The following is a 12,494-nucleotide window of genomic DNA, read 5'->3' on the forward strand; positions in this document are numbered from 1 at the left end:
CTTACATACTTTTTCATATTAAGTATATAATATAATATATTGAGATTTTTGATCGAGAAAAGTTCGAGGTCAAATCGATCGTCGATTAATATATCGATTAATATATCGATTGAGAGGAGTATATCATTGCGTGTCCTTAATTAAAGAGAATTTGCACGAGATGTTATCGCAAATTTTTTTTCTTTCTTTTCTCTCTTTTTTTTTTTTTCGAAACGTTTAAGTTCACACTTTAAGGTTGCTTGTTGTGTCGCATAGAATATCGCGATATATGGAATATTAATGGTGGGAGGTAAGCAAAAGAGTTCTCTCGGTCATCGTCTAACTCCATTAAGCTCGTCAACCTACTTAAGAAGTTAAATTGACACGAGCGTGAATACGATGGCTTTAAAATGTGAATCTCGTGGATGATGGGAACACGTGATCGTAGAATTATATTCGATCGATCCTGTTACGTCAGTTTGTTCAATTATGCAATTAAAAAAAAAATAAAAAAAAAAAAAATAAAAAAAAATAAATAAATAAATAAATAATAATAATAAAAATAAAAAAAGGAAGAAAAGAAAAAAGAAAAATACTAATTGAAAAGATTAATTATACAGAAGTAAAAGAAGGACAAAAAGAAAAAAAAGAAATGAAATAAATTAAAGTGTAATAGATTTTTCCTATCGTTACACGAATTTTACAAAATGAAATTATAAAAAGTTTGTTTATCTGAAAAAAAAGAAGGAGAAAAAGAAAAAAGAATAGAAACGAAATAAAGTTCGTTTGACCTTTGTATCGATAATAGATTCGTATTTTTGTTGTTAGTCGAATACTAATTAATCGTGACGTGACTCGACGAATCGATCTGAAACTTTTGAACAATGATAATATTCATTGCACCACGTCGATTTAATAACGTCAACCAACCACCCCGATTAAAGAAAGTACACGGTGTAAACTGTAAAAGGAATGTTTATTTCAATTTGGTATGACGCACGTTTGTTGTACGTCATCGAATAGGAACGTCGAGAGCATCGTGATAACTCTATACATGCGTATGACTCGAAATAAGACAAAGATAACATTCCTTATTAAAATTTTACAAAATTGATATTCTTTCTCACAGCCTTAATTTATATATATATATATATATATATATATATATATATAATATTAAATATTAAATATTAATATAAATAATTTATTTAACAAATTTTATAAATTTATTATTATATATATATATATATACATTATATTATAAATTTATTTTATATATATATATATATATATATATGATTGTAATAATAGTGAACAATAGGTGACATAAAAAATCCTAAGGCTTGATAATATATTTTCTTTATTTGATATTCTAGAATTTATTTAAACCCTGACATATACGATCTTAATGTTAAATAAATAATATGACTTCAAATCAAATCAGATTAAATAAAAAGAATTGAAAAAGAACAAAAGATAAAAAAAAAAAAAAAAAAAAGAAAAAATGAAACATATATTTACTCTTCGAAAGTACTATCGATCGTTCAGATTCTTTTTGCCCGGTTGTTACTAAGCATTACTAAGCTCGCGACAAATGTTTTACTAGTCTTGAGAAACCTTACATATATACTTCGTTGTTCTATTTCGAAGCACGTACGACATGTATATATAGTCTTTTCTACATTTTTTCTTCGAACTTAATCTTCACTTCACATTAATTTATTACAAAAAATACACGAACACATTGTACATATTGTATTATGATAAAGGGAAAAAAAAAAAAAAAAAAGAAAAAAAAAGCAAAAGAAGAGACGTAAACAAAAAACATTATGTAAAGTTTAATTCAATAAATAAAAAAGTGCATGCTAAAAATAATATATATATATATGCTTAAAAAAAAAAAAATAAATAAATAAAATGAAGCACGTAGAAAAAAGAAAAATATTATGAAAAATTAAATTAACGAACGACAAATTTTTATTTTAAAATATATATATATATATATATGTCTTTTATTATATATTATATATTTATTAATACATTGTAATATACAATACATAATTAATATATAATATATAATATAATATATAATATATAATACAATATTATATATTCTAACACTATATATATATATAATTATTATTAAATATATATATATATATAATTGGGAGTGGCCATTGGCATATCACTATTATACGAAAAATATCACCATATTAAGATTTTATGTGAGGTTATAACTTGTTATGTCACATCCGTTGTACGGTATTTGTTGTCATGCTCGAGTACTTTTTATTTCTCTCTCTTTCTCTTTCTCTCTCTCTCTGTCTCTCTTTCTCTCTCTGTCTCTCTCTCTCTGTCTCTCTCTCTCTGTCTCTCTCTCTCTGTCTCTCTCTCTCTGTCTCTCTCTCTCTGTCTCTCTCTCTCTGTCTCTCTCTCTTTCTCTTTTTATAATAGCAACAGTGACGAGATAGTAATCAACGTTATAGCAGAGTTGTTCTATAAAATATCAGCAACTATTCTTTTTTTTTTTTATTTTTCTCTTCTTTTTTCTTTTTTTTTTTGTTTTCTTATCTCTCATAAATCGATGAAAGATTTACAATAAATTACTTATTACGATTTTTTATTTGAAAAAGTTGTCTTAACCTTTAAATAAGAACTGATGACGCATATTCGAAAGAACGTTCGAAACAAAGTTGCTGATACTGAGAATGTTAACGTAGCAACGAGCGTGACGAAGTAAGGGAGACGAACTTTCAAGGATGTCGTCCCTTCATGGAACTTTTAACGTTTTATTACATTGTAAGGAACATAACCTCCAAAGCGTAGAAACCAAATAAAGACTAGATGAATGGTCATCAACTATTAAGTTTTTGAAAAATATATATGTATATATATATATTATGCAGGATGGTCTAAAAGTTCTTAAATGATTATAAAAATGAATTATCATTTTTCGAGATTTTTAAGACTCGTAGTTAAGCTTGTAATTTTATAATATATAAAAGAAACAAAAAAAAAGAAAAATAGTAGTAATAATAATATTAATAATAATAATGATAAAAATAAAGTCTAAGTAGTCTCGAAAAGTGATAACAAATCTTTAAAATCATCTAGTAACATTTGACCAATTTCGAAACATTTGGTCGAATCAATATATATTATATATTTAATCTTTTGAAAATATTATATATATGGATATCTCCTAGGAACATTTGATTCATTAAAAAACTTTTGATCCAACCTGTCTCTATATATTTAATATCTGCTATATATTTAACATTTTCAATATCTATTGTAATCTCTTCAGTTGATTATCAATTTAATTTTATTGCCTATCATTATTTTCCGACGTGACATATTAATAACGTCATACTAATATCCAGTTCTACTTATCTATACAAAATTTGAACATTTCTTTTTTTTTTTTTTAATTCTAAACCTTTCAATTGTCTTATTAAAACGTAATTTAAGAAACTATAATAACGATTGTATTTTATAATTAATATAAAAGAAGGAAAAAAAAGAAAAATGATTAGAACTGATCAATATTAAAGACAATTAACTTTCTAACCTCAAATAATCCTGAAGACGTTCAAACACGAGTGTGTATGATGGAGTATTAATAACGATTGTATTTTATAATTAATAAAAAGGAAAGAAAGAAAAAAACAAAAAGAACAAAGAAAAGAAAAATCGATCGCAATTATTCGAAGCGATCGATTTACAAAAAGACAAAACAATTTCCATTCTAACCTCAAATAATCGTGAACACGTGTAAAGCGAGCGTGTACGATGAAAGAATGTTTTAAAAGTTCGATAAAAAAAATATAAACATATAAGAGCTTGCGACCTCTAATGATTGATCAGAGCAATACAAAATGATTGTCGTGATAATTTATATTAAAACAATATATGAAAGAAGAAAAAGAAAAATTTATAGCGGATATTCGAAATTCTTTCTCTCAAATTCGAAGAAATTTGTATTTTCTTGCAAAAGAGAAAAGGAGAGAAAAAGGGAGAGAGAGGGGAGGGGGAGAGAGTGTGCGTATATGTATATGTATACGTAAAATACGCACACGTATGAAAGAAAATGACGTTTAGGAAAATTTATTCCTGAACGCGTTCCGGGTGGTTCGCTTACGCAAGCAAGCAAAAGACTCCCCCGACATTCCGTTCCAACCCCCGCCATACCACCGCCACAGCCGCCAACACTACTTACCCCAGCAACCCCCACCCACCCTCTCTTTCTCTTCTCTCAACGAGTTCCAAATAAAAAAGACGCAAGACGGCTGGATCCGCGGCTTATTTTTAGATCATGTGCCAAGGAGAAAGATAAAGAGAGAGAGAGAGAGAGAGAGAGAGAGAGAGAGAGCATGTGTTTGGCTAACACTGTGCAAGATGCAAGACTTGCTTGCTTGCTTGATTCGACGTTGTTACCAAAAAAAGAAGCCTGCCTGCCTGCCTGCCTGCCTTTGGTGCTACATCACGTTTATTATTCTTCCCGTCCCCTTTTGAAAATAAAATAAAAAAATAAGAAAAAAAAGAAAGGAAAAAGGGGAAAAAAAAGAAAAAAAATAAAGAAAAGTGGATGGACCGAAAGTTATCGGCGAATGATATAAAAAGAATCGCGTTTAATTAATATCATTTAATTAAATTTAAAATGGAAGAAGATAAATTTCTTTCTCGTCGAGTTATTCGATTATAATAAAAACTTTTTCAATTCAATTTATTCATTAAAATCACACCGTTCCTTGGCCTTTTCGAGCTAATTTGTTTTTTTGTCCATCCATCCCCCTTCCAACTTTGCTGATAGCGATATTACAAATCTAAGAATTTTTTTTATGATCCGCCACAAGAAAAAAGAAAGTAAAAGAAAAAGAGAGTGAGAGAGAGAGAGAGAGAGAGAAATAAATGCCTTGAAATATTTGGAAACGGCGTAGTAATCGATGTGTCAGAAATATGTCATCCGGGAGAACTTTTCTCTCTCTCTCTCTCGTTCAAATTCCCCCGGATTAGTATTTATGAGAATTTTTTTCAACGTTAACAATCGGGTCGCCATCTGTCGTACGTTTCATGATACTCATTCCTCTCAGATTAAATCCATCATTTAATGCGTCCTTATAAAAATTCCATTTTCGTTTTCTTTCTTCTTTTCTTCTCCTTTTCTTTTCTTTTTCTTTCTTGTTTTCGTTTCACCTTTTTATCTCTTTCTTTTTTCTTTTTTTTTTTTTTCATGTACAAAACGAAATTACAAAATGGCTGACGATCAAATTTTTATATTTCGTGAATTCGATATAAACATTCTCTCTCTCTCTCTCTCTCTCTCTCTCTCTCTCTCTCTCTCTGTTTCTGCGGAATATGATTTATTTATTTATTTATTTATTTTGTTTTTTTCAAGAGATACGACTAGTCAAAGAGATTATTACGTCAGTGTAAAGAAGTTCTTATTATAATTCTATTATAGGCGGTATTGGTTTTTAAGATGAGGATGTAACGGCGTACGCTTTGTCGTTCTTGTTTGGATTCGTTAGAAAAATGATCCCTTTTTTCTTTTTTTTTTTCTGTTTCTTTTTTTTTTTTTACTTTCATTTTCTACGAAATACCTCGTAAATCAATCTCGGTGAATAGGATAAAGATATCGAAAACGTTTATATTACCATTGTTCTTTTATGATAATTCTTGCTTCGTAATTCCAATAATTATTATTATTATTATTGTTATTGTTATTATTATTATTATTATTATTATTATTATTATTATTATTATTATTATTATTATTATTATTATTATTATTATTATTATTATTATTACTATTATTATCATTATCTTTTTACTCGAACGATTTGAACTTTGTACGATAGAACGATGAACAGTATTATTTTGCATCATCTTCTCTTCTCATTGATACCATTCGAATATAATGTGACATGGATTTTACACATATATATATATATATATATGTATGTACACACACACACACACACACACACACACACACACACACATATAATGAGTATCATTTGAAACAGTATGTATAAATAGAGTACGAGTAAATATGGCGAGGTTTCAAATAGACGAAATACATGGTCACGTAATCGACGCCTACAACGATCGCCATATTAAATAAATTCAAAAAAAAAAAAAAGAAAAAAAAAAAATTAATCGTCTACGAGGAAGACATGTATTTACATATATTTATACGTGATGTATTAAATCGATGGAATTATTAATCTCTAATAAATCAAATATTAAAGGAAGTTAAAGAGTAAGAATGAGAGAGAAAGAGAGAGATAGAGAACGATGATGATTGAAAAAAGCCGATCAAATATTTATTCGGGTCGATTTTTAAATAGGACCATGAGCTTTGTTTGGCCCGCTTTATCGTGAAGGCTGTTTTATGTGTGATGCAATCATCAAGAAGGTCACGCATTCCTGTCGTATGGGTTGGACGATAAAGAAAAAGAAAAAGAAAAAGAAAAAAAAAAAAAAGAAAAAAATCCAAAAATAAAAAAAGGAAGAAAAAAACAAATGGAAAAAGAAGAAAAAGAAGAAATTAATGATGGAAATAAGAAATTAAAATAATGACCAACTGACCCGTTTCAGCTGATTGCCCATGATATTTTGTAATTCGTTCCTAATCAGACTGAACTTCATCATGGTATCGCTGGAGAATATAGAACAGCCAAATGCTAATCCAGGATAATCGGCGCATCTCTTTCGTCTTCTGGCCTCTCTCTCGGCTTGTACCTCGGTCCTTTCGCTTGGACACCTTAATTTCGCCAATTCGGCTAATTCAGGATCCTCCTCGACGTTGGTAGACTCATCATCGGAATTACCATCCCCGCGAGCCCTCGCGACCGCGTGCTCGGGCTCGTCGTATATGTCGATGAAAAATTTATCATTCGTTAATAATAAATCATCGTAATCGTGATAATTTGTATTTTCCTTCGTACGAATATCATCGAATATCTCATCGATATTGTCATTAATTTCCTCTTTGATTTCTGTTACGTTTAATTGGTCCTCCCAGCCACGTGGGTTCGAAACGAGCGTTTGAATTTCCCGCGAGAAACCTTTCTCGTAAACCTTTTTCAAATCCTTATTCCTACGATCAATGTCATTTGACTTCTCGTCATTGTCATTATAAATGAGATTGTAATCGTCGTCATTTTTATCATCATTTCGTATCTCAATATTTACGTCCGGGCTACACTGCGCGAGCCTCTGTCGGACATTAGTATTCTCATTGTTCTCGTTATGTTTATTATCGTTGGTCGTCTTTCCTGCAATTGTTGTTTCGGAAATTGTTGTCAGTGGGGTTGCCGTTGACGTTGCTGTTGTCGCTGATATTGTCGTTGCTGTCGTCGTTGTTTTATTAGATTTGACATCCTCCTTATTATTAGCTTCGATTCTTTTCGACAAGGAACCACGCAACCAATGGGTACCCAACGACGTTGGTTGCTCCGATAAAACGTTGTTATCCTCGAGGACATTATTATTGTTATTATTGTTGCCATTATTATTATTATTATTATTATTATTATTATTGTTATTATTGTTGTTGTTTGCTATTATTGTTGTTGTCGTTATTGTTGTTGTTGTTGTTGTTATACCGGCAGGGCCACACTGCGCGGGTCCTCTGCCGGATACCTCGAAACGTCTACGCGTCGAGTGACGCGGGTGATGCTGATGACCGCGACGTCTCGCGGTCGACGCCGGCAAATGTTCCATGATCGTGATGATCCTGGATGAAACATGCACCAGATTAACCAACGTATAATTACAACGACGACGACGACGACGACGACGACGACGACAATGACGACGACGACGACGACGACGACGACGACGACGACAACGACGACGACGAAAACGACGACAACGACGACGACTACGACGACGACGACGAATCAACGATTATTATTATTATTGTTGTTGTTGCTGTTATTATTATTATTATAATTACTATTGTTTTTATTATTATTATTATTATCGACGAATTTAAGACGATTTAATATAGTAAAACGACGAGCGACGAATTAATCGGGAATTATTTTTTCGTCGTTAATTACGAAAACAGGAGAAAAATCGTGTCTTTCCTTAGCAGCAGCGCGCGCGCTACTTTGCGACGTGTCGTCGTGCTGAGCTGCACTCACGTCTTGATTCTCTCTCTCTCTCTCTCTTTCTCTCTCTCTCTCTCTCTTTCTCTCTTTTCTCTCCTTCTCTCTCTCGCTCTCGTCTTTCTATATCTATCTCGCTCGCTCGCTCGCTCACCGCATAAGCCCTACCGCCATTTTGTCTGTCACTGGCTCTCTCGCGCGACACGTTTCTGCAGTCGCGCCCGCCGTTCACCACGCAAAGTTTCTCCCCACTCCGTCTCTCATTTTCTCACAATATCAGTCTGTCTCTCTCTCTCTCTCTCTCTTTATTTCTCCATCATTCTCTTTACGATCTTAACGCCCTCTATGGGACACCTCGTCCCCTCCTCAATCCCCTCCTATACCGTCACTACACGACAAGCTACAATTCGGGTTAACCCCTCCTCTATCTATCTACCCACCCGCCCACCCACCCACCAACGACGCGATACCAACGAATCCTCACGAACCTCGCCGAAATAAACATCCGACAACGTTCGTGCGCGATTTCTAAACACGAACTGCGTTCAACGCGATGGAAGAGATCTCTCTCTCTCTCTCTCTCTCTCTCTCTCTTTCTCTCTCTCTCTCTTTATTTCTCTCTCTCTCGTAAGCGTATGAGTGTCACGAGTATCTATCGAAGCGACATCTACATTATTCGAAATAAAGTGCTAGTTCGGCGAATGCTAGCAGCGCCCACTAACGGCACTAATTCTATATAACTCCCCGCCATTTTTCAAATTTTCTTATATGTTCTCTTCTTATACGTAGATACCTCCAAATAATATATATATATATATATATTTTTTTTTTTTTTTATTATATACAATTAGATGTACGTTAATATATATTCTTTTTAATATATATATATTTTTTTATAATTTTATAATTTTTGTTATAATTTTTATCTATCGGAAATCTTTTTTTTTTTTTTCTTTATGCTAGACGATAACCAACGTTGGGACTTGCTTGATCTCGGAAAATTCAGTATTACATAGTGTACTTACGTTCTGTAGGGCCTTATCTTTCTCTTCTAATTTTGCGTTAACCTGCATAAGTGCTTCCTGGGTCTGATCGAGATCGTTTTCGATAGTCTGGATCTTTTTTTGTAATGCACGTGCCTCTTCCTCGGCCTATACCAATAAGAGCAAAAATAACTATCATCAATCCGATAAAACTATTTTAATCCGTTCGAGAGTGCATATGTTCTTAACTTAAAAAGAAAAACAAAAAAAAAATAAAAAAGAAAATTAAATAAAAAAGAAAGAAAAAAATAAGTTTTGGATTATTAAAACAGCGACATCGTTGAAATAAAAATTTCTTGTTTCGTTTCTTTTTTTATTTTCTTTATCTTTTTGTTTTTTTTTTTTTTTTTTTTTTTTTTATCTTAAGGATCGATAATAATTAGAAGATTTTACGAGGATACTAGCCTTCTCGGCACGTGCATTGGCATCGCGAGCCTGTTGCTCACAGAGCAAGGCGCGATCCATCGCATTATCCTTCTCCAACTTCATTCCCTGCATCTTCTTCTTGATCGCGTCCATGATGCTGCTTTTGTTGCCTCACTCACGTTGGTCACGAAAAATATCTGCTTTGAAAAAAAAAAAAATATATATTATTTGATTATTTACAAATTATTTATTACACCAGTAATCAATATATGTATATACATATATTCATATATTTATATATATATACTTATGTTACTCTTATTTCTTTTTAAAGTTAATAATATAAACATATATTTATACTATATTATTAGCGCAAAATTATAATATATTATAAAATTAATATTATATATATATATCTTAAAAAAAAAAAAAAAAAAAAAAAAAAAATGAAACATGAAACAAAAAATATCCTTTCGTTGTCGGATCATTTTCTTTTTTCATACTATTTCTTTTTCTTCCTTCTTTCCTCCGTCTCGAAGTTATAATATATAAAAAGTATAACAAATAAAATAATATGAAATAAAATAATATGATAGAAAATTTAATCGAAAACTTTTAAACGTTCACGCCGAATCGATGTGTATAATTAGCGGAGTGATGTTAGATACACCAAAATTCGTATCTTCTATTAATAGATCAAACACGCATTAGACACGATAGGAGCTAAGCTAAAACGTTGTTGTTGTTCCCTCTTCTTTCTCTCTCTCTCTCTCTCTTCTTCTTTCTTCCCTTCTTCTTCTTCTTCTTCTATTATTTCTTCGAAAGATATTAGGAAAAAATTTGTCTAATTTCAAAAGGAAGAAGATTAATTTCAAAGTTTCGAAATCGAATCGTCTTCTGTGTTTGTTGATTGGTTAGTTGGTTGGTTGTTTGGTTGATTGGTTGGTTGTTTGGTTGGTTGGTTGGTTGGTTAGTTGTACGGCTGCTGGAGATCCAGAGAGCTATGGTATGCGCGTCGTCGTCCTCAGGAGCGTTCAGGAGGAGAGGAGGAAAATAAAAGTCAGTCGCGGCCGCATTCAGGTTTTATCCGATCGTTTCTCCGAGCTCCGTCGAGCGAGCGAGCGAGCTTAAGCGGCCAGTAATCGACGTGCCCGCAAAGAAACCCTCTCTTCCACTTCTACGATCCTAGCCCCTTTCCCCCCCCCCTTCCTTTCTCCATGTCTATCCTCCCCCTGTCTTTCTTCTTTTGCTAAGATTTCTCTCTTTCTCTCTCTCTCTCTCTTCTCTCTTTATATATATATATATATATATATATGAAACGACGCAAATTAAATGGATTAAGTTCACTTTTTGAAAATATTTTTGGCCATCGAATGAAAAAAAATTGACTTCAAAAGTCAAACTGTTTAATACCGCGATCTAATATAAATTCTATATTTTTATATATGATATAATTTTATTTTAAATATATTGAATTATATAATAATATAATTATATAATAATATAAATGTAAAATATATATATTATATATATTTATAATATAATACATTATATATATTTATATATATATATATATTTTAATATATAATTTGATATTAATATTAATACATTGTATTATATATAGGATGGATTAAAAGTTTTTGTTTGATTGATTGAAGATAAATTAAATATTTTAAAGTTCCTTTCGTGAGTTAATGCACGTTCAAATTTTAAAATGTAAAACTATTTAGCTTAGCTCGTGAAAACTACGAGTATTAACTTTTAATTTGAAAAAGAATGACAATTTCTTGAGATCTTAAATTAATTTTTACAAACGTTCAGAAACTTTTGATTATAATTTAATAACCATACATCGATCATTCTATAATAAAATCTGTGATTTTATTTTCGTACGAAGAAGAGATATATGAATATAAAAGAAAACGAAAAAAAAAAAAACAAACAAAAAGAAAAAAAGAAAGCTAAGTAGAAAAAGAAAAAAAAAAAGAATAAAAAATGCTCGGATTTAATTCCTTTCAACTTTTCTATTTTTTTTTTCTTTCTTTCTTTTTTTTTTCTTTCTTTTTGGACAGAATTGAACGGAGAAGGAACTAAGCATAAAAATATTTATAAAACTTAACAAAAAGATTATATATATATATATTAATATAGTGTGGCCACTGAGAGATTAAATGATATAAAATAAAAATTACTTTTATTGAATGCATGCCTTGGCTACTTATATATACATATATATATATATATATATATATATATATATATATATATAAATCATATATAATATATTCTAATCGCATTGTTCTTAATTTACTTGCTATATCGATCGAGCATATTCGATTTAATTAGTTTCACGTACGATTAATTTGAATATTCGTCGTAGTTAAAAGACTTCCATATGATTATATTCATAATATGATAAGACTCGATGTCTCTGCAAACAAATTTACTTTCTTTCTCTCTCTCTCTCTCTCTCTCTCTCTCTCTCTCTCTCTCTCTTCCTCTCTTTCTCCCTCTTCCTTTATATTATCAGACACTCCGAAACTAGTTCTCACGAAACTAGCGGACTATATATATATAGATATATATATGAACATACACATATATACATTACACACAAATATATATATATATATATACATATATACACATATATATTTGCATCATTCATAGCGTATTTTTAAACTCGGTAACGGCCGTGTTCCTCGCTCTCGAATATCGCGTTCCTGCTTTCGAAGCGAGCTCTCGTTCGCGCGCGGAACGCGTACATACATTGGCGTATCACGCGATAGATCTCTTTCCATCTCTCTTTTTCTCTTTTTCTATCTATCTCTCTTTCATATTAAACAGAACAAAATTTATCCTCCATTTTTATCATATTATTTTAATCGTTTACGATCATTCAAATATTATATATTAATTGATATATCGAATGGACGTCCTGATACTTCGTTAAACTTTATCTGTTTATTGTATTATTCCTTTTTAT

At 31.0% G+C, this 12,494-nt stretch overlaps 1 protein-coding gene across 14 annotated transcripts in view; it reads right to left on the reverse strand.

Annotated features, from left to right (window-relative positions):
- Positions 1-12,494, reverse strand: part of Tm1 (tropomyosin 1) — a 51,084-nt gene that overhangs the window by 34,261 nt on the left and 4,329 nt on the right. For 2 of the 14 annotated variants that reach the window (XM_035874056.2, XM_035874055.2), the window contains exons 2-3: positions 9,548-9,705; positions 9,125-9,250 (exon numbers count right to left, since the gene is read on the reverse strand). In XM_035874056.2, coding sequence (XP_035729949.1) covers positions 9,125-9,250; positions 9,548-9,661 — 240 coding nt within the window. In that variant the 5' untranslated portion in view covers positions 9,662-9,705. Of the gene's footprint in view, positions 1-6,573; positions 8,541-9,124; positions 9,251-9,547; positions 9,706-12,494 lie in introns of those variants that run through there. The other 12 variants (XR_014981975.1, XM_085655996.1, XR_014981978.1 and 9 more) reach the window with 11 other exon arrangements.

Source organism: Vespa mandarinia, chromosome 3 (genome assembly GCF_050613455.1).
Source record: "Vespa mandarinia isolate Hongniang chromosome 3, ASM5061345v1, whole genome shotgun sequence".
In the NCBI taxonomy this organism is placed as follows: domain Eukaryota; kingdom Metazoa; phylum Arthropoda; class Insecta; order Hymenoptera; family Vespidae; genus Vespa; species Vespa mandarinia.